General features: G+C 39.1%; 1 protein-coding gene across 1 annotated transcript; it reads left to right on the top strand.

The window, feature by feature from the left end:
- The first annotated feature begins 1363 nt into the window (after positions 1–1363).
- SLC27A2 (solute carrier family 27 member 2) lies at positions 1364–18814 on the top strand. The gene is given in 12 exon segments (XM_075100474.1): positions 1364–1675; positions 1678–1833; positions 4721–4930; positions 6196–6354; positions 6883–7007; positions 10657–10851; positions 11198–11294; positions 13157–13226; positions 13228–13344; positions 13960–14057; positions 16597–16727; positions 17845–18814. Coding segments are annotated over 12 exon segments (1803 nt in total). The 5' UTR covers positions 1364–1404; the 3' UTR covers positions 18019–18814.
- The last annotated feature ends 262 nt before the right edge of the window (positions 18815–19076 follow it).

Genomic DNA, 19076 nt, shown 5'->3' with positions numbered 1-19076 from the left:
AAAAGAAGCTTCCTGGCAGAAACGTCTCACCTTGTGGTGAGAAGGATCAGATATGACATAAAAGGGGAGCAGAAAACTGTGAACCAGAGGGCAGGAGGCTTTCCCTTGGTGGCACTTAGCAATATATAAAATTAAAAATAATTAAAAAAAGAAAAAGCAGTCCTTATTCACAGTAACGGCTGTTTAAACGTCACCAAGAAAAGCACTGCGTTCTGGTTACTGGGTCCAGTCAGAAGGGTGAAATTCCTAGAATTTGCTTCAAGGTTGTCTGAGCAACTAATATGTCTCTTAGCCTTGGACAAGAGCAAGACAGAGAGACTGAGACTGTAAATTACCTTTGTGCATCTGGAATACTAATAAATGTGGGGTTTTTTAATAAAAAAAAATTAAGCCACACCCCAAATTTTCAGTTGACTTAACTATTTACCTACTAGACTATTTACCACCCAGTGAGGAATAGCACCAGGGCTGGTACAAGAGGAGGGTAGGAAGGCAGCTCACCACTTAATCTGCCAGGACGCCTCATCGTAAATTTCTCCTGGTGTGAACCTTGACTACGCTTGGCTGCCTTTGCCGCTGACAACTGCGGCTTCAAAAGGGGACACACAGGTGGCCTGTATCCCATGCAGGACGAATGCAGCACTAGTCCTGGTCTCAACAAAGGATGCCAGCCTTCTGCCCCGAATCTGCGTGACTCTTCTGCTGCACCACTGGCCCCAGCTTCTGACAGGGCAGGCAGGCAGGGAGCCCACAAGCACCCACAAGGCTGCGACTCCACCATGGCACGCGCTGCCTGCCATGCTCTGATTCCCTACAGCGGTCATCCAGCAGGCCCTCAACTCAGTCAGTGGTTGCAATCTGCCCCACCAGAATTACCTTTCCCGCAGTTACTGTGACTGTCAGTGGTTTCATGGTTTTGTGGTTGTGGCATCCCTCTATCTTCCCTGCGGGGGGGTGTTTCTTTCTGTTATTGGTCCTTCAAGTTTCTCAGCTCATGAGCCTTGAATTCCTTTAATCCTTATTGGTCACAAACTGGCTCGTTTGTATTTCTCTGGATGTGGGTTTAGGTCAATAATGGCTCAAGCTGCAAGTTTAAGTCTTCAGTTATTTACAAAACTCTTAACTACGGCAGGGAGTGCACGCCATCAAACCAGACAAATCTTCTGGGGGCGCCGAAGCCTGGGCAGGAGGACCGACCGCGGGGGTCAGTCAGCACCAGCCGCGGCCGCGGCGGGAGCGGGCCGCGCCGCCCCGGGGCTGTGAGGGGGCGGGCGCGGCCGTCAGTCCTCCCCAGCCCGCCCCTCCCGGGACGCGAGGCGCGGACGTTGGTCGTGCCTCGCGGGGCGCAACGGCTGTACCCAAGCGCGCGGCGGGAAGGGAAGAAGGGGAGACGGCAGCGGTATCATGCTCGCCCTGTGCGCCACCGCGCTGGCGGGGCTGCTGCTGCGCTGCGCCTGGCCCTACTTCTTCCAGGACTTGCGCTTCGCCCTCACGGTTGCGCGGGTAGGGAGGAGGGCGCGCAGAGCCAGCGCCCGCGCGCCAGCCGGCATCCTGGACGTCTTCGCGCGGCGGGCGCCACACAAGCCGCTGCTGCTCTTCGGGGACAAGGTCTCCACCTACGAACAGGTGGAGCGGCGGAGCAGCGAGGCGGCGCGGGCGCTGCGCGACGCGGCCGGGCGGGCGGCTGCCTGGCCCTCTTGATGGGCAACCGGCCCGCCTACGTCTGGGTCTGGCTGGGCTGCTCCGTGGCTTGCCTCAACTCCAGCATCAGGGCCGCGTCCTTGTTGCGCTGCTTCCAGAGTAGCCCGGCCACCGTACTGCTGGCAGCCCCAGGTGAGGACGGCGCCGGCCCCTGCCGGCGGGGAGCCGAGGTGAGCGGAGCGCAGCCCAGCCGCGGGGGGCTCCCGGCCGGGCTTGCCGGTGCGTAGACGTGGCGGGGAGGCGGAGGGACACTTGCTTCTGATCGCGTCCCATCTGCTAAAGCTGAATGTGGGGGTTTGAGAAGTTGCTTCGGACCAGGCGAAAGGACAAGGTTCCCACATAATTTCCACCCTGTTTTAATTTTCAGCTACCGTACGAGATGAGGGCATTGTGCTGACACCTTGTTAGCTGTTTGATAAGGGTAATAAAGACCTAGAAATAAAATAGCCCTCAGTGATAAACAACAGGGTTAATTCACAGTTATTTTCACACAAGTGTCCAAATTAAACGCGGTAATGCAGAAGAATCCTCTTGCTGCCGCTGGACAGTGACTTGGACACATGAAGGTGGTTGCAGTCTATATAAAAGCTTTTGTCGGGTTTTGGTTCAAAGAAAAAGGCATGAACCCATGTAGACAAGCCATATTCCTTTTCCGTGGAAGAGGCTTTGGCATACTAGTATGTTTTAAATGGAGAGCTGCATTCTGTTCCATATAAAGCAGGGACCTTATTTCATGCCCAGTCCTTTATATTTGTAGGTATATGTATACTTAGAGTATAAGTGACTGACCATATGGGAAGTCAAAGATACTCTTTATCTGCCTATCTTCTATGTGACTATATACTCCACTTCAGCTTAGATAGTTGAACTCATTAATCCATTTTATGTAACTGAAAGTGTTTGATAGGCCCCAAAACTTTAGGAGTTCAAATAAAGTTTTCTCCTTTTGTGATATATCTCTGCCTCACTGAGAATAAGTTCTGTGTAATCTCTGCTTTCAAATTTAATCAGTATATGAGTTACTAGCATATGTGGGAAAAGCTATTTTGTAGGGTAGGAAATGTATTTTTCTTCCTTCTATAATGTACTTGCCTCAGATTTTCTAAAAAGCCTTCAGCTCTGAGGGGAAAAAAGTGAAAGGAAAAATTGAGCCTTGTTAATAAAAATTTACTACATGCTTGACTGCACTAGTGGTTACTGGACATGAGGAGAGGAAAGAAGTCTAGGTCTTTTCTGTTGGACCTTGTTTCTCTCTGTCCTTATTAAGTTTCATCCTTCATTATCTTGCTGCTCCACACAGAAGATAAATATTTGCTCATCAGAACTTACCATCACATGAGGTCTTGTCTGTGTACTTGCAGATAAGTTTCTGAAAAGAAATATGGTGAATTCATTAATACAGTCTATATGTCATTAAACTTAATTATACCTACAATATGGATTTCAAAATTTATTGGAGGGTTATTTATCCCAGTGAAAGTTTATTGGTGGTTATTTATCTCTAAGATGCCAGCTCATTAGATACTTGCATAAAAAGCCTTACTTTATCTCCTTCATGCCTGATGGTGTCTAAGGAGCAGAACTCTCCTCCCACCCAGCTTTACTCTTTGTGCAGTCCAGCATCTGTGCAGTGCTGGAAAGCACAGGTGGAATGGAGGAAGGCAGGCCAGGCTGTGCTAATATTTTGAGGTTTCCTTACCTGTTCACTAGAAGAAGCCTTCATTAGATTTTTTGATGAGTAGCTTGGTGGCTAAAGGGTACCCATGGTAATCCCAGAATGTTTTTTGGACTGAAGTTACAGCAGAAGTACAGAATTGTTTGATGGGCAATTCCAGAGTCTGCCAGGCTTGCAAAGCTAATACTTTTATTAAAGTTAGTGCTTTTGTGCAGTTGAGACAAACTTCTGATGTGGATTTTGGGTTTATCTCGTCAATTAGTGTGGAGATAGAATTTCCAGTAATTGATTTTAGTTTTCAGTATTAAATTGCTTCAGTGATTTGTTGATTTAATAGTAATTTATTCTTTGCTTTGAAATAAAATAGAAGTAGTAAAAAACAAATTACATGTTATGGAAAATTTTATATGATGATATTTCACTGAAATTAGTTTTGGGGATTCATTTTAAATCTTGTGGATTATCTATTCAAGTAAAAGTGCCTGTGAATTGAAAGGGTTTTAGTCTGGATTCCTAAAGGAACAAGGTATATACAATTGCACTAGTTTCCTGGTCATCTTCACTTCATTCCATTATCTAGCTTCTTAAGGGAATAAAAGTCTCAGAGACAACTACATTCTTTCTAACTTGGTTGAAACTGGCAGTGGGTAGAAGGGAGAGACCCACATTACTCCTTCAATAAGAGAAAGGCAGACAGGACTTGATCATGCAGGGAGTTAGCCTACTCATTGCACATAAGTGAAATCGTCCACTCTTGTCAGTTGGAGATACCAGAGGAAATATCAGGAGAACTGGGATTAATGAAGACGTGTGAGAGACAGAACACAACTCTAAAGAGTCCAGGCTTCAGTAGTACCACTCTTGCTAAGTCACTCTTCATTCTGCTTCTCAGTGTTTCTCCTATTTGTGTTGGGACTTGTGAAAGATGAGATTCATCTTTATGCATAAAACGTAGTGGTGATTTAAGCAGCACCTAACTTTGTGTGGGCCCTTGCCCCATGAGGCGTTTCCCCATGGTGGAGAGGGAAGGCAGCAACGTGATGCCAGGTGTGCTCTCCCTCAGTGTCCCACAGGGGCTGCAGGCAAGGGAAAGCGTGCATTAATTGCTCCTCTGCAATTCTGTTCCTGCTGCAGAAAACCAGATCAAATTAAATCACTCCCAGTTCTGTGGGGGTACGCTGTTCCTCTTCAGTCTTTTTTGCTGGATTCTGAAGTGACTTGAATGTGAATTTCTCCAACAGCAGCTAAACATGAAAGCTGCTGAGCTAAAGTTGATGCACCAATAGTATCGTTCACAGAATAATACAGAATTTTCTTTTAATATTTTTTTCTTTCCTCTTTGAGAACTGAAGGAATCTGTTGAAGAAATACTGCCATTCTTGAAGAAAGAAAATGTTAAAGTATATTATTTAAGCAAGAGATCTGCTACAGAAGGAGTTGAGAGCTTTCTTGATAAAGTAGATGCTGCTTCAGATGAGCCTACTCCATTGTCCTGGAGATCAGATATTACCTTTAAAACTCCTGCCATGTATATTTATACTTCTGGTACTACAGGTAATAAAAATTCACAAAAAACTATATGGAAGGCCACACATTCCCTCCAACATTGTGGTTTTTTACTAAGGAAAGAGATTCTGTTACTTCACATTAATTCCTACATTCATTCATTCTCCCTCAGGAAACTGAAAATTTGGAAAACTGAAAAGTATGTAGAACATAGGCTGACTTTAAGTACTAAATCTGGGGGCAGGGACTGAAGTAAAAGCCAATTAAAATTTTATGCCAGTAAGATCACAAGACATCTGGTATATCATATCCCTGGAGACACTGCTGGCCTAGGTATGTGTCTTGGCACCCACCGTATACTCAGTATCTTTGACTCATGAACTCAAAATGCTGACCATTAAGTTTTTGGGTGTCAGAGGACCAAAAATATTGAGGGCAGCATAAAATACAGCTAGTTGTGGCCACTGTGCAAAACTGCAGCTGGTATAGGAGCTGTAGCCTGTTATACATAAAGGCGTCTAGCATTAAGAGCACTTAGCCACAGCAGAAACTGCATGACAAGAATGAAGATGAATACAACACCTGAAAGTGCTCATCAAACCTATAGCTTCATTGGGAAGAGCAGGGTATGCCTGCAGAGTAGCTCAGTCTTTGAACCTTGGGGCAGGAACTCGCCTGGAAGGAAGGAAGTACTAACTTGAATCCTATTTGGGCTGCGGAAGGCAAATAACCCAGGTGTTCTTCATCCTTGTTAAGGGCTCTAATCTCTCTGTCCTTACAGAATAGGCAAGCACTACCATCATTTTGTTTTCTGGCATCTGTTTCAGCAAGTCATCAGTTCAACTGTATCTGATGGAAAACCAAGAAGAGATTTGGTAGTATGAATTCCAGTTTCATCTAGAATGATTCAGAGCTGCAAGGAAATACCTAATTCCAGGAGACATGCAAGATCTGAGATTAACCTCTGTTTCAGCATTCCCATTCCCTTTGCTAAGCATGCTAGATTCTCCAAATCCCACTTCCTCATTCTCTGGGTTCTTGCTATTCTTAGGTGCCATAATATTGGGAATTAAGGCACGTAACTGGGGGGCTAATCGCCTAAAAGTTACATGTGGGAAGACATACCCTCACTAGGGCTAAACACCAGTGTGTTGCATAGACACAAAATGCATACCTCCCTGAACTCTGGAGCTATCACTTGCATCAGTGAATAAGAGAAAATCATCTTCTCTTAAGTCCTTGTGGAACTGACTGGTCTTACTATGTTTATTGTTCAAGTGAGGTTATGCACCCTTTTGCTTGACTTTAAACAGGTCTTCCCAAAGCTGCAGTGATTGACCATGAACGCAGAATGCTAGCTTGTGGTTTGTTTGATGCTGGCAACCTTACCTCAGAAGACATTGTGTATACTGCTCTACCACTCTATCATAGCTCTGCCCTCCTCGTTGGAGTCCATGGATGTATCATGAAAGGTACCGTGCACTTGACTAGTAAGAATGAATGTGTTACTGTGCAGAATTCATGCACAGATCTGATCACAGATACAGTAAGCCTTTCCCTAGCTCCCAAACTTTGACATTAAATACTCGGTTATACATGTCTCTATTACCAGAAACTCTGTAAGTCAAGAGACATTTTTGTTTTTCTGTTGTCTTCCTATGACTCGCACAGATCTTCACCCCGTACAAATTTTATTTCATCACCTGGACAAACAGGATATATCCTATCTTACATGACAGCTCTTTGCACAGTTTTAGGGTAAATGAGTACAAGAGTTTCATCCACAATAATAGCCTTTAACTTCCGGTGAATGGAAATCGAGGTTAAACCAATTATTCAGCCTGGATTATATTTCAGTAGGGTTTAGGCAGAGTACTTCCAAAAGCTACATAACCCTAATTCTACAAGTTTTCTACAGTGTTGTGCTGAGAAATCTATAGAGTCTTATGATATAATAAGACTTGTTCCTTCTGTCACTTGTTTTACTTCTTTCTACACAGGTGCGACTATTGTTTTGCGTGCCAGATTTTCAGCAAGCCAATTCTGGGATGATTTAAAAAAATACAATGTAACGGTGATACAGTATATTGGGGAAGTGCTTTGGTATCTATGCAGTGTGCCACAGGTAATATTAACTGCCTTTCTTCTTTGATTAATTAAATTACTGGGAATATTTGCTATATTATGCTTCAAATCTAACTATAAGGGGAGGGGAAAAAAAAAGCCCAACAAAACCCTTCCCTAATGAGGTCTGTATTTACATTGCATATTAATATGAACTTTTTTCAAGGAGAAAAAAAAAGCTTTTTGCTTGAATTAATCATTCATTGGAAGATTAGAACAATGGCAATCCATTAATTGATATTCTGTTAAAAGGGAGAACACTTACCTTATCTGAGCACTCCAGCTGTAAACAAGATTGTGGAATTCTCTAGGAACCAGCAGACCTATGTTTTGCATAATGTGAGTTTTGGGGGTTTTGTAGCTAAGATGTTCTAACCCAAGATAGTCAGATGATCCCCAGGTGAAAGTGTTAATGTGATTATTTAAAGAGTGCCCCTTCTGAAGATGCACTTAACATACTGTCTTCATAGGATGCTTTCTTGCTGAGATCCCTGCAGTCGTATTAGTTAATTCTTAATTGCAGAAATACATTTGCATAAAATGAGTTTCACAGAGGTAGGCCTAATGAGCTGCAGTTAGAATTTAGTAAGAACAAAGGTGGTATCAGTCTTTCTATCACCATTTGATAACCGAAAGCCAGAACAGAGAATCAGGTCCACAGTTTCTTTGTAATTTATGTATATGTGTAAAATATGAAATATACAGAGGTTTCATTCTGATGTCAGTTACAGAGATGTGAAATAACTTCACTGGAAATCTGCAGGACTCCTCAGGAACCAGGTATCTAAGCAAGATTCTGTGATGCTTGGTATTATTTCATCTTGAGTTATTAGCCCAAAATGAGCAGTTAATAAAATAAAGTTTTATAATAGAAGACTTGGCCTCTGGATTGGGCCACTAGTTTTAATCAAAAAGTGTGGGTGGAAGAGTTTTAAATTGAGCTAAAGAAACTGGGCACTCGAAACATATAGTTAAGGGTGATGATAAGTTATACATCGGTCCTGCAGTTCATGGAAAATCCCAGTTAGCAAAGTACTCATAATTAGCCAATACTCAACTGGTATGAATAAAATAGGAGAAAAGGTGAAAATCTAGATTATCTCCTTTCATACAGAATGTTCTTTAGGAAAATAAGCTTAAAGAATAAGCTAATACACTCATTTTTAATAGAGTTGTGTTTCTTGATAGCATGCATGCACACACAAATATAACTGAGTCACAGGACATACTCTGTAAATTCCTGAATTTAACATGTATCTCAAAGATGGGTACAGTTGCCAGCCAAGTATAAATTAGTTCCCAAATGATGTGAGTTTGGTAATGTTAGCCACACAGAGACATTTAGCTTAACCATTAAAGTAACCTGTTAATCAAAAATAACATAAATGGCTGAACCAGAAGCCCACTGAATGATATAGCTGAGTAGTATTTGAGGCTGTCGTACAGATCACTTGTTATTGGTGGCAGCTTATCTACAAAGGTCAGATTTTAAGGTGGACATAGATATCTTAGCTTTCATTATTTAATATAAGGATTTTTTGTTTACTCAACACGTAAAATTCAACACCAGTGGGGAAAACACTTTACATAAGAAAGGTTTATAAGCTTAACATTTGATCGCATGTACCCATATGCATGCTACTCGGAGTGCAGAAGTCTCCCAGGAAGATGGGATTAACATTTTAAGAATGCAAGAACTTGACAGAATGGATATTATTACTTAAACTGCCATGGTGCCTAGAGGGCTTGGCCTGTTATTGCAGATGTAACAGAGACACAGTCTTTTCCATGAGGAAATCGCAGTATAAGCGAGATCCACATTGATGTAAGGTGTCATCTGTCTTAACTAATGCTATTTTGTTATTGGACTTCATTATTGTGCTAGTAATTTTTATCTATGCTATCATTTCTTTCCTTTACGTATCCATAGAAGAAAAAACTCTGTATGTGTCACAGGGTTTTTTTTCTGACTGTATTTCCAGCTAATTTATATAGTCATTTCAGAACAAATGAACAGTCCGAGTATTGTGGAAATCACCTTAAGGACAAATCGCTAAATCCTTCCTTCCTCCTTTAACTGTGGCAAATTAATGGCTAAATAAAAATTTTCTTGATCTGCCTAAGCAAATGGGGAAGAAAGATTGAAAATACAGACTTAAGAACAAGAAAAGATGAGGGACAATGTGGATCCTGTCCAAGCAGCATCCTGTCCCCAGTGAATCATTTCAAAATAAAATGTTTAAGCTCAGATGTATAAATGCCCAATCAGCTGGAGCCTCTCTCATGAGAGACTAAGATATTGTATATGGTGTTGTACAGCATCATCTACAACAAACAAAGATTTTTATAAAAAGTAAACAGCAAGGCATTTAGGCACTACACAGAGCTTCAGCAGATTTCATTGTTCTATTTTCAGATTGGTTCTGTGCTAACATGTTAATAGCAGATCTCTCTATCACAGAGAGGACTAGATATTTATGTATTGCTTCTTTAGATCAAATTTAAACATCCATTTGTAGACTATTCTGCAGAAATGCAATAATAATCCAGAAATTATATGACTGGAGTCCAAATAGAGTTTTACAGTATTTAAAAATTATAGCCATTTCATTGTGGCTTTTTTTTTTTACTCTTTTCTGGGAATATGACACTATAAGACCAATCCACGTGTGTCTTAATGGCCAGATTTCTCTTTTGAATCACTCCTTGGAAGAGCATTTTGCAATGCTCCATGTTCATCATCTACTTTGACCATCTACTGCATGGCTCTCTGCGCTGTATTTCCTAAAAGACAGAGCCAACATACTTACTCTGCACAAATACACATTCCAGTCTGTTGCTGATAGAATAGTCTTATTCCTTCAACAAAGTATTCCAAGTTAAGAAGCCAGTATATATTTAAAAAGACTCTTCGTGCCTTAAAATACTATTCAATTATGTAATAAAAGAAACAGTTGTAGAAAAAGGCAGGGAGTGGGAGAAAAGAGCCTTTCCATATTTTGTCAAAATTTTCTCAGGCTGTTGTTACATATTATGAATTACAAGTGTCTGACCCAGTTCAGTACTTCCTGTTGTTGAGGATAAATATAAACATCTAAGAGAAAGCATAAGTAGACTGCCATCCTCATTATGTGTTTATTACTTTATTGTGTAAACAGATATATCTAATAGCACTATTGAAAGCGATAAGAAATGTGGTAATAGAATTTTTAGCAGACTTGATCCTGAACTTAAAATGGCAGGCAGAAGGGATTTCCTTTCCACCCAAACACCATTTAAAATCCTGCAAATGTTTTGCTAAATTCAGGGTAAATTACACTCTTCTGCAGATAGTCACCACAAGGCTTACACACAAACTAGTTTAGCATGGTGCCTGAGTTTCATTCTGGCTTTCTGCGAAGAATTATTTGTTCCTGTCTTCATCCAAATCAAGTTAACTACTAACTACAGTTAGATATATAGCCTAACTTGCTCAGTAAGGTCTTTTCCATGTCAAAATCATGACCTTAACTGTAATCATGTTTGCACACATTTTGCTTCAGAATGTGCTCAATACTTTTAGACTAAAGTTGCCTTCAGAGTTTTCCAGAAATAGAAATTCTGCTTTCACTCAGCAGAAATTTGAATTTATGACTGTTTCTTGTTTCTAGAGAAACAACGATCAGGATCACAAAGTCAGACTTGCCATAGGAAATGGAATAAGGGCTGATGTTTGGAGGGAATTTATCCGAAGATTTGGAAATATTAGTATTTTGGAGTTTTATGCATCAACTGAAGGAAACATTTCTTTTGTTAATTACACTGGAAAAATTGGTGCAGTGGAAAGAGTAAACTGCCTGCAGAAGGTAAGAAAAACAACAAAACCTGCCATTTTGTCCTTCTTGGTGAAGTTTGGTGTATTGCTAAGGGCATATACCAGACCACTTGTATGACAAGTTGGGAAGAACCCAAGGCTCAGTTATGAATTTGTTTAGGGAGAAGATTCTCCCCAAGTCTGTAGTTGCCCATGCTAGATATCACAGATACCTCTAGATAGTTCAGGTAAAAGAACATTTAGACTCAGCACATTCAGTTGAAATGTGATGAATTTGACTCCTGTTAATTAGAAAGCTGACTATGTAGTATAAATCTGAAAGTATTTTTCAAAGATTGAATATTCATGTGTGTATACATTTTACAAATATTCACTAGAAAATCTTACGCTATGAACTGATTAAATATGACATAGAGAAAGATGAACCAGTCCGAGATGAAAATGGACCCTGCATGAGAGTTCCCAAAGGTAAAAACTTCACTCCTTTAAAAATTCTCAGAAAGGTAATTTTAAAAAATTACATCTCTTTGCATGACTTCTATCTGTAAAGATGCTAAGAGTTGCCATTGAGTAAGCCAGGTTTTTAAATACAAGTTACAAAATATGTAACAGATCACATACTATTGCAATACAGCTTCATGGAAAGGTAAAGTACAGTGGGGAATGCAGCATCTGTATACTTAGATTTTAGTAATTTATCTAGTTTTAATAATGGACATGCTAACATTTTTTAAGTACAGATCTTGCTGTACTTAAATGGGAGCAACCTCTTTAGCAAGGCCTGTTGTGACAGGACAAGGGGTAATGGTTTTAAACTAAAGGAGGGGGGATTTAGACTGGATCTAAGGAAAAACATTTTTACAATGAGGGTGGTGAAACACTGGAACAGGTTGCCCAGAGAGGTGGTAGATGCCCCATCCCTACAAACATTCCAGGCCAGGTTAGATGGGGCTCTGAGCAACCTGATCTAGTTGAAGATGTCCCTGCTCACTGCAGGGGGGTTGGACTAGATGCCCTCTAAAAGTCCTTTCCAGACTGAACCATGCTATGATTCTATCTTGACTTTTGCAGGAGCTATTTAATTCTTCTCAGACTTCGTATGTAACATACCACTAAAGAAACATTTGGAAAATAGAAAGCAGTTCTCTTCTCCAGCAGTGGCTGAAATGGTTTGCCATTGGCAATAGAGAAAGCACACATGAAAATACTTTTTAAAATAATATATCTTAATACCAGTTTTAATAGGAGGGTTTTATATATTGGAACAGGCAAGCCTGTGTTTAAACCAGATGCTTGTGATACATTTTGATTTTGTTGCATTCTGGTGCATGTGTAGTTGTTACTGTGAGTGAGGACAGAAATGCTTGCCTTCTCTGTGCATAAGGGAGCCCGTGGACAGGTTACCAACTGTGTTAAATTTTCATTGCTGAGGAATATACCAGTTACAGTAAGAGTGTCTGCCCCATAGGCATACTCTCCTATGGAGTAGGGATGTGCACACATATATTCCATATTTATATAAATGCACACAATGTTTAAATTGCTGAACTGCAGAGATGTGGAGAGTATCTGCAATGTAAGAGAGAAACCCATGAAAAAATATAAAATCACAGGTTTGATGGGGACAGACTGTAATTTATTTTGTATAGAGATAAAATTCAGTCCAGTGTGTAACATCCATGGCAAAGCTCTATATAATGTGGAGTTGAGTTTCTGTTTACATAAAGTATAGGTGTTCCTGCTCCCTTCATAAATTACTCCAGCTCTAGCAGATGAAAGACTAAAGAACATACTAAGCATCCTTTTGGTCTCTCTTGCATTTAAAGCAAGCAAGCTGAACCCCAATATTTGGTTCCTAAATCCAGGTAAATCTTTTGGTTGAGGGGTAAGGCTGCCCCATGCCAGCTGAGTTATGTGGAAGTAGCCTGTGCCAATGGTCACCTTCTAAAGACATCCTGATGCCATATGTAAGTCTCCTGTGTAGACACAGCTCTTACTGAGTCAGGTGTTTCAAACTGAGGCTTATGAAGTTGTCTAGAGAAATTGGGCAACTGTTTTTTCACTTACCAGACAAGTCCTCAGAGATTCTGTTCTGCTGCATTAATACAGGCAGGTGACAAACTGCATTATCTACCAGTATTTTTGAGGACTAGTGAATTGACAGGACAAGGTGGAACTCAATCTGTACCTCCACAACTGATTTTAAAGGATGATGATTATGACAAAATTCTCAAGTAACTCTATAACATCTGCAAACTCATTGATGTAATGAAAATATGTTATTTTTTGGCAATTTACACTGTCCTTTTTAAACAAATGTTTTTCCTAGGTGAACCTCCTCCTACTGATCTGCAAAATCACCCAATATGCACCGTTTAGTGGCTATGCAGGAGCAAAACAGCAAACAGAAGCAGCAATTAAGAGATGACTTCCAAAAAGGGGATTTATATTTTAATAGTGGTGACCTTTTAGTGATCAACAATAACTTCATTTATTTCCATGATCGAACTGGAGACACATTCCGGTTAATTAATTTACTTAAATTCTTGTCACAAGAGAAAGTTCCGACTCATTCTCAGGTTTGAATTCATATCCAGTATTTCCTACTGACTGACAAAGAGGAATTTCTCTGACTTCAGTCAGAAAAAGAGAGGACTCCAAGTCACCTCCACTGTTGTATTTTATGAATTGTGTTCATAGTTACATGCAGAGCCTACAAGAGGTTCAGCTGAGGGTGATGAATGAATGTGATTTTGAACAGTCAGAAACCAGTCACATTCATAGAATAAAAACACTGTGGTTTCACATTCACTATACTTTTAAAACTCAGAAAGCATCGAGCCTAGGATGGAACCTAGGGTAAGTAATATTTTGGGGTTTTATTTGTTTAGAGACATTTTAAGCATGATTAAACTAAGTGTGTTAAATTCTTCTCAGACTTTTATAGCCTGGAATGCATTGTTGAATTTTGTGGTATGTTTTTCTCTACTTTTGATAACATATTCCTTGTTCTAGTGCAAATGTGCTTTCTGATCTCAAGCTCAGTGATCAGCCCATTATAAAGTCAGACATTAAAACACTGAGGATCGCTATATGTATTACAAATAGAAATCATGACTATTGACTGGTTATTTTCCAGGTGGAAAGGGGAAGATGTTTCTACAACAGAAGTTGCAGATGTTTTAGGACTGATTGACTTCGTTCAAGAAGTTGTTGTATCTGGAGTATCTGTTCCAGGTATGAGTGAAATACTCAAAGTATCTCAACAAAAGAATTTTTTAATACATTAACAAAATATCAATATACTAAACTGCAGAGTATAGGTAGCCCTACTTCAGCTTATTTTTCATAAGCCACATTTGATACATTCCATCATTTAAATGTATGCAATATTAATTAGCTAAAAAAAAACATAGCCAAAGCTTACATTAACATAGTACGACAAGAATACTAACAGGAGAACGGAAGAATATTTGAGATTAAGTATCTTGAAATAAACATTGTATCTTTTACAGGAATATAGCTCTGCAATTACTGTAGAGTGGGACAAAAAAAATGGACCTGAATTTCTAGAAGCACAAGAATATAATTTAATGAAATTGATTTCACCTTTTCACCTTTCTTTAACAATCTGAAGCAATGCAAGAAGTTCTAACATGCCTTTTTTCTACTCAAAACTCTGTGAGAGCTTTTTTAAACTCTTTAAGGGCTAGTGGCAGCTTTTTTTTTTTTTAATTTGAGAGGGACTGCTGCTAAAGGCAGATTATCAGAGACACTGGAATACATCAGAGTGAACAGATAGCTTTAGTCTACTTTCTCATTTTCTGTATTTTGGAGGTGCCTTCCTGTCCATGTTTCTCACTTACCCAAGATCCGCAGGACTCCCATCTAGCTCCTCACTGCATTTGGCTTGTGATAGATAGTTAAAGTAGAACCCATTCTTACAGTGTAATGTAGGGATCTGAAATCAAACAGACAAGGTTAGATGTGATTGCAATCCCTAGTATTGCTTGCAGAAGTGGTTTGGACTTGGTGGCACAATACATTGCAAGCCCTTAGAGTAGTCTAAGGAGGAGGAGGAATTTTGGAGCCCATATTAACTAAGTCAACAGATACCAGCAGGTATAACAGATTAGTTATTAACTCATTAACAACATTAACTAACAGGTGTCACACTTTTTCAGAAAGTCTTCCAGACTATGGTATATCATAACATGGGTCATATCAATGACAGTTTAGTATTTTGGAATTAAAAGGTGTATTAGAGACACCACTCTTCCTATAGCCACCATTTCCTTCCGCTGTTTGTTGAACATGTAAGAGATTCTGTAATGTTATGATCCACTCTCTATTTCCTCTACTAAAAGTGGAAGACATGAGAATAGAAATACCCAGTGTTTCTGAGGCTAGAATAACAAGGCTGTTTATAAACCAAGATGATCTATTAGAATAGTGACTTTAATTCAAATAAACTTTTTATTAATCATGTATGCCTCTGCTACACCTATGAATTTAAAATTAAAGCATCTCTCTTTAAAAATCACTCTTGTTTTCAGCTGCTTTGTGGGAGGAATAAACACACAGCTGCCCTAGGAGACATTTCAAAAGAAAGGTAACAATATAAATGGTCTAGAGTTCTTTACGTATTTCTCACATTATACTCTAGGAGATGAGGAAGATATGCTCTTATTCTCAATGCTTTTGTAAAACCACACAGAAAAGGTGTTAATACCTAATTATGGAACAATTTAATGAAAAAAAAATGTTTAAATTGGTTTTCACTTTACATTTGTGTAATAACTGTGGGTGTATTGCGGGGTTTTTTTTTTTTCTCCCCGTTTTCAATGGCACAGAAATATTTGTACTATAGTAACATAGCTCGGGGTGATAGTATATATCACCTGAGAACTCATTAATTCAACACTCCAGATTTTGAATAAACAAAATGGAATGCCAGATGCCATCAATACATGGTGTTAAAGGCAAGCAGAAACAAGACTCAAAAGAAAGTTAAAAACAATCCACTTAAATTAGCATATGCTTGTGCTCTACTTTAAGCACTAGATGCTACTTTCCGTTTTCACTTCCTCCTGTACACAATTCTGTGAAAGCATTCATATAGTTCTAACATAAAACTTTGTATAAGAATATTACCTATTTCTTCTTTCATTACCTGTAATCCCAGAAAACAGAAGGAACACCAAAAGGTTTGTGTTTAAATGGTGTCCCATCCCTTAGCCACCAAAAGGGGAGGGAAGAAGCTCTTTCAGCATGTAGTTAAACAAGTAAAAACTCAAAAGTACTTGGATTTTTGCAGCATTTAATTAATCGTTCGTATGATAATAAGCAATGGTAAACTAGGTCTTATTCCTTTCTGTCCTCTTTCTGCATGGATGAGCTTGTGGGCACAGTAAGTACAAGGATATTTACCATGATTTATTGTAAAGTAAATTAACCCACACAGTTAAATGCTGCTGCAGGCAGACTTGTGCCTCAGAGTAATAAGATCTGATTTTCCAAAGTCTTTTCAAAGAAGGATGATTTTCAGAATGTCTGCCATCTAGAATTCTGATGCTAGGCTTTCAAAAGAACATGCTGAAGCCTTAAGAAAATGTAATGACTTGAGATGTCTAAAGGAAAATATGTTAGTATATTTTCTAAAGTGGCTTAGAAGGGACAGTTTACTTTTAGGAGAAACAAAGGAAAGAAAAAAAGGTTAGCCTGAAGTTCAAATTTATACATGAACTGCAATTATTTGCTGTTGTTATTCCTTCAGGTTATGAAGGCAGAACAGGAATGGCATGTATTCGACTAAAGGAAAACTCTGAATTTAACGGAGAAAGTACTTACAGATATGTTAACACTCACCTTCCAAACTATGCAAGACCTCGTTTTATAAGGATTAAAGTAAGCCAGTGTTCCTAAGTAGCTTTTGTGTGTCTGTCTGCATTGTGTTTTCTTTCTTTCCTGAGGGCTACGGGCTTCCTAGTTACACTAGCAAGTCTCAAAAAGGCTTCTTTTATCTCTCCCTTGCTCTTGTCATTTACCAATATGAAAGGAGAATGGCATCCAGATATTTCAGTTCAGCCTGAAAAAAACCAAAGTTGCATGAGCCGCTACAGAATACGTGGCACATTTTAACATAGAAAGTCAGGAAGATCTCTTAGTGGAAAATATATTTCCTATTGGATTCCTGTAGTGCAGTAACACAGCTGTGTTCTCTGTTTAGTGTAGCTCCCTCTACAGACCGTTATGTGCAAAATAAAGATCCACACACAAAAGCTTGTAAGAGAACCTTCTTTTGCAAGAGAGGCGTTAGATTTTTATCCTACCAATGAATAAATATCCAAATTCTAAACTGAAGTTTAGCTTGAATTAGGAAAATGTTGCAAGAATGTCCCTCTCACCGTACTTCTCAAGTTATTTATTTAAAATAAACGTGCTCCATTGAAAAAGTTTGTGTATTCACTGAGATGATTCAAGAGAACTAACACTGATATACCTGCATGACTAATTATTTAATCAGTCTTTAAACTTTTGGGTTAAACAAACAGAACAGTCAAGATAGTGGTTTGTCTTGCCATCTGATGTAAAGTACAGTGAGAGACTGAGCCCCAGTCTCCAACTGCTGTTTTCTTTGCTTTTCTTTTTTGAGAAAAATTCTGGGTTTTGATCAAAGAACATAATTAAGTAATTTTCTGGATAAGACCCTTGATTCTCTCTGACTAAAAGCTGAAAACTAGTGTTTTCCTGCCTCATTTAAATAAAATAGTAAGGTAAGCCTTTCAATAATGTTTCTGTGGCCCCAGCACTTCTTATAGTCAGAGTCATTACTGACCCCCATATTCCTCAGTCCAGTTGTTATTGGATGAATGCAGATAGTTTAGACCTCTATTAGTAAGGCTTTGACTTCAGTGCTGTATGGATTTTCTTGAAATCTGATTCCCTTTAAGGTTAGGAAATCTAATCTAATCCCCACAGTTATATACTGACATTGATAAGTAGATGTAATTTTGTTTTGTAGAGTGCCATTGAACTTACAGTGACTTTTAAGTACCGTAAAGTACAGCTAGTGGAGGAGGGTTTCAATCCAGCAGTCAAAGATCACCTGTACTTCCTGGATGACAAAGAAAACCTGTATGTACAAATGACCCAGGACATTTATAATTCAGTGAAAAACCATCACTTCAAATTGTGAGCATGTAAACAAACAAAAAAAAAATCTGTTTTTTATGTATCTAATATTCAGTTTTAAAGCATCTATTGTTCTAACCTTGCCAGGAAATCTTATTAATATTAGCAAATACCAGTATCTGAAATAAAGTGTGAATGTGGAATTGTTTTAGTGAAGCAGAACTTCTCCAACTCTACTTGTATCTTAGTCTGGCTTCTCCTCTCCTTCATATTTTGAACCTTACCTGCATTCCACCTGTTCATGGATGTAATGTTAATGTTGTTAATGTTAACACTGTGCACCTAAGCAGGTGACAGTGGGTACAATATAAGACCTCTTTATGCAAATATTTTTATATATATTAAAGGATGATACACTGCATTAGCGAAAATTACATCCCTAAGCAAAAAACCGAAACTCATTAAGACCATTAATGAAGCTTACAGTTGTCTCTAACTAATCAAAGACACTCTGTATTAGGTGCTTACATTAACTTTTATCCATTGCAGCAGAGATGACCTCTTATTTTTTATGCACCAAATAATACATACACAGAATAAGAACAATTTATAAGAACCAAGACATGTTTGCTTTTGGGTCCAAATAGAGTAATGGCAGGCCAGATACTTCATAGTAAAGTGTGGCTTAGATTTTCCTAAGATTTAAAAAAAGGCAAATAATATTGCAGAATGGAATAAAATAAATCTATTATTTCTAGAAAGGGCTATCAGGCCAAATTTTACTGCTCCTTGTAACACGTGCCTCACTATACCCCACTGTGAGTTTAGCTGATGTTGTATGGAAATTGTTCTGATCAACCAGACTCATTTTTTATATAACTTGAGAATAGTTGTACTGTTTCAGGCTGAAGACCCATCTGGCTGAGGACTCTGCCTTCAAGATGGGGTGATGGTAGATGCCTGGAAACAACTATGAAGAAGGCAGCAAGCATCTAGCAGTGCATTCCCAAAGTAATCTCCTAGCAATCATGCTTTCTGAGTCAACAGTAGTACCTCTGAATTTAAAGCCACCCTTAATAGATTTTTCTCCCCTAGTTCTTTTTAATTATTCTTGAAAAATAT

This window comes from Phalacrocorax aristotelis, chromosome 7 (assembly GCF_949628215.1).
Source record: "Phalacrocorax aristotelis chromosome 7, bGulAri2.1, whole genome shotgun sequence".
In the NCBI taxonomy this organism is placed as follows: Eukaryota; Metazoa; Chordata; class Aves; order Suliformes; family Phalacrocoracidae; genus Phalacrocorax; species Phalacrocorax aristotelis.
Note: the sequence above shows the minus strand (reverse complement) of the source record. Positions and strands in the feature narration are given on the sequence as shown.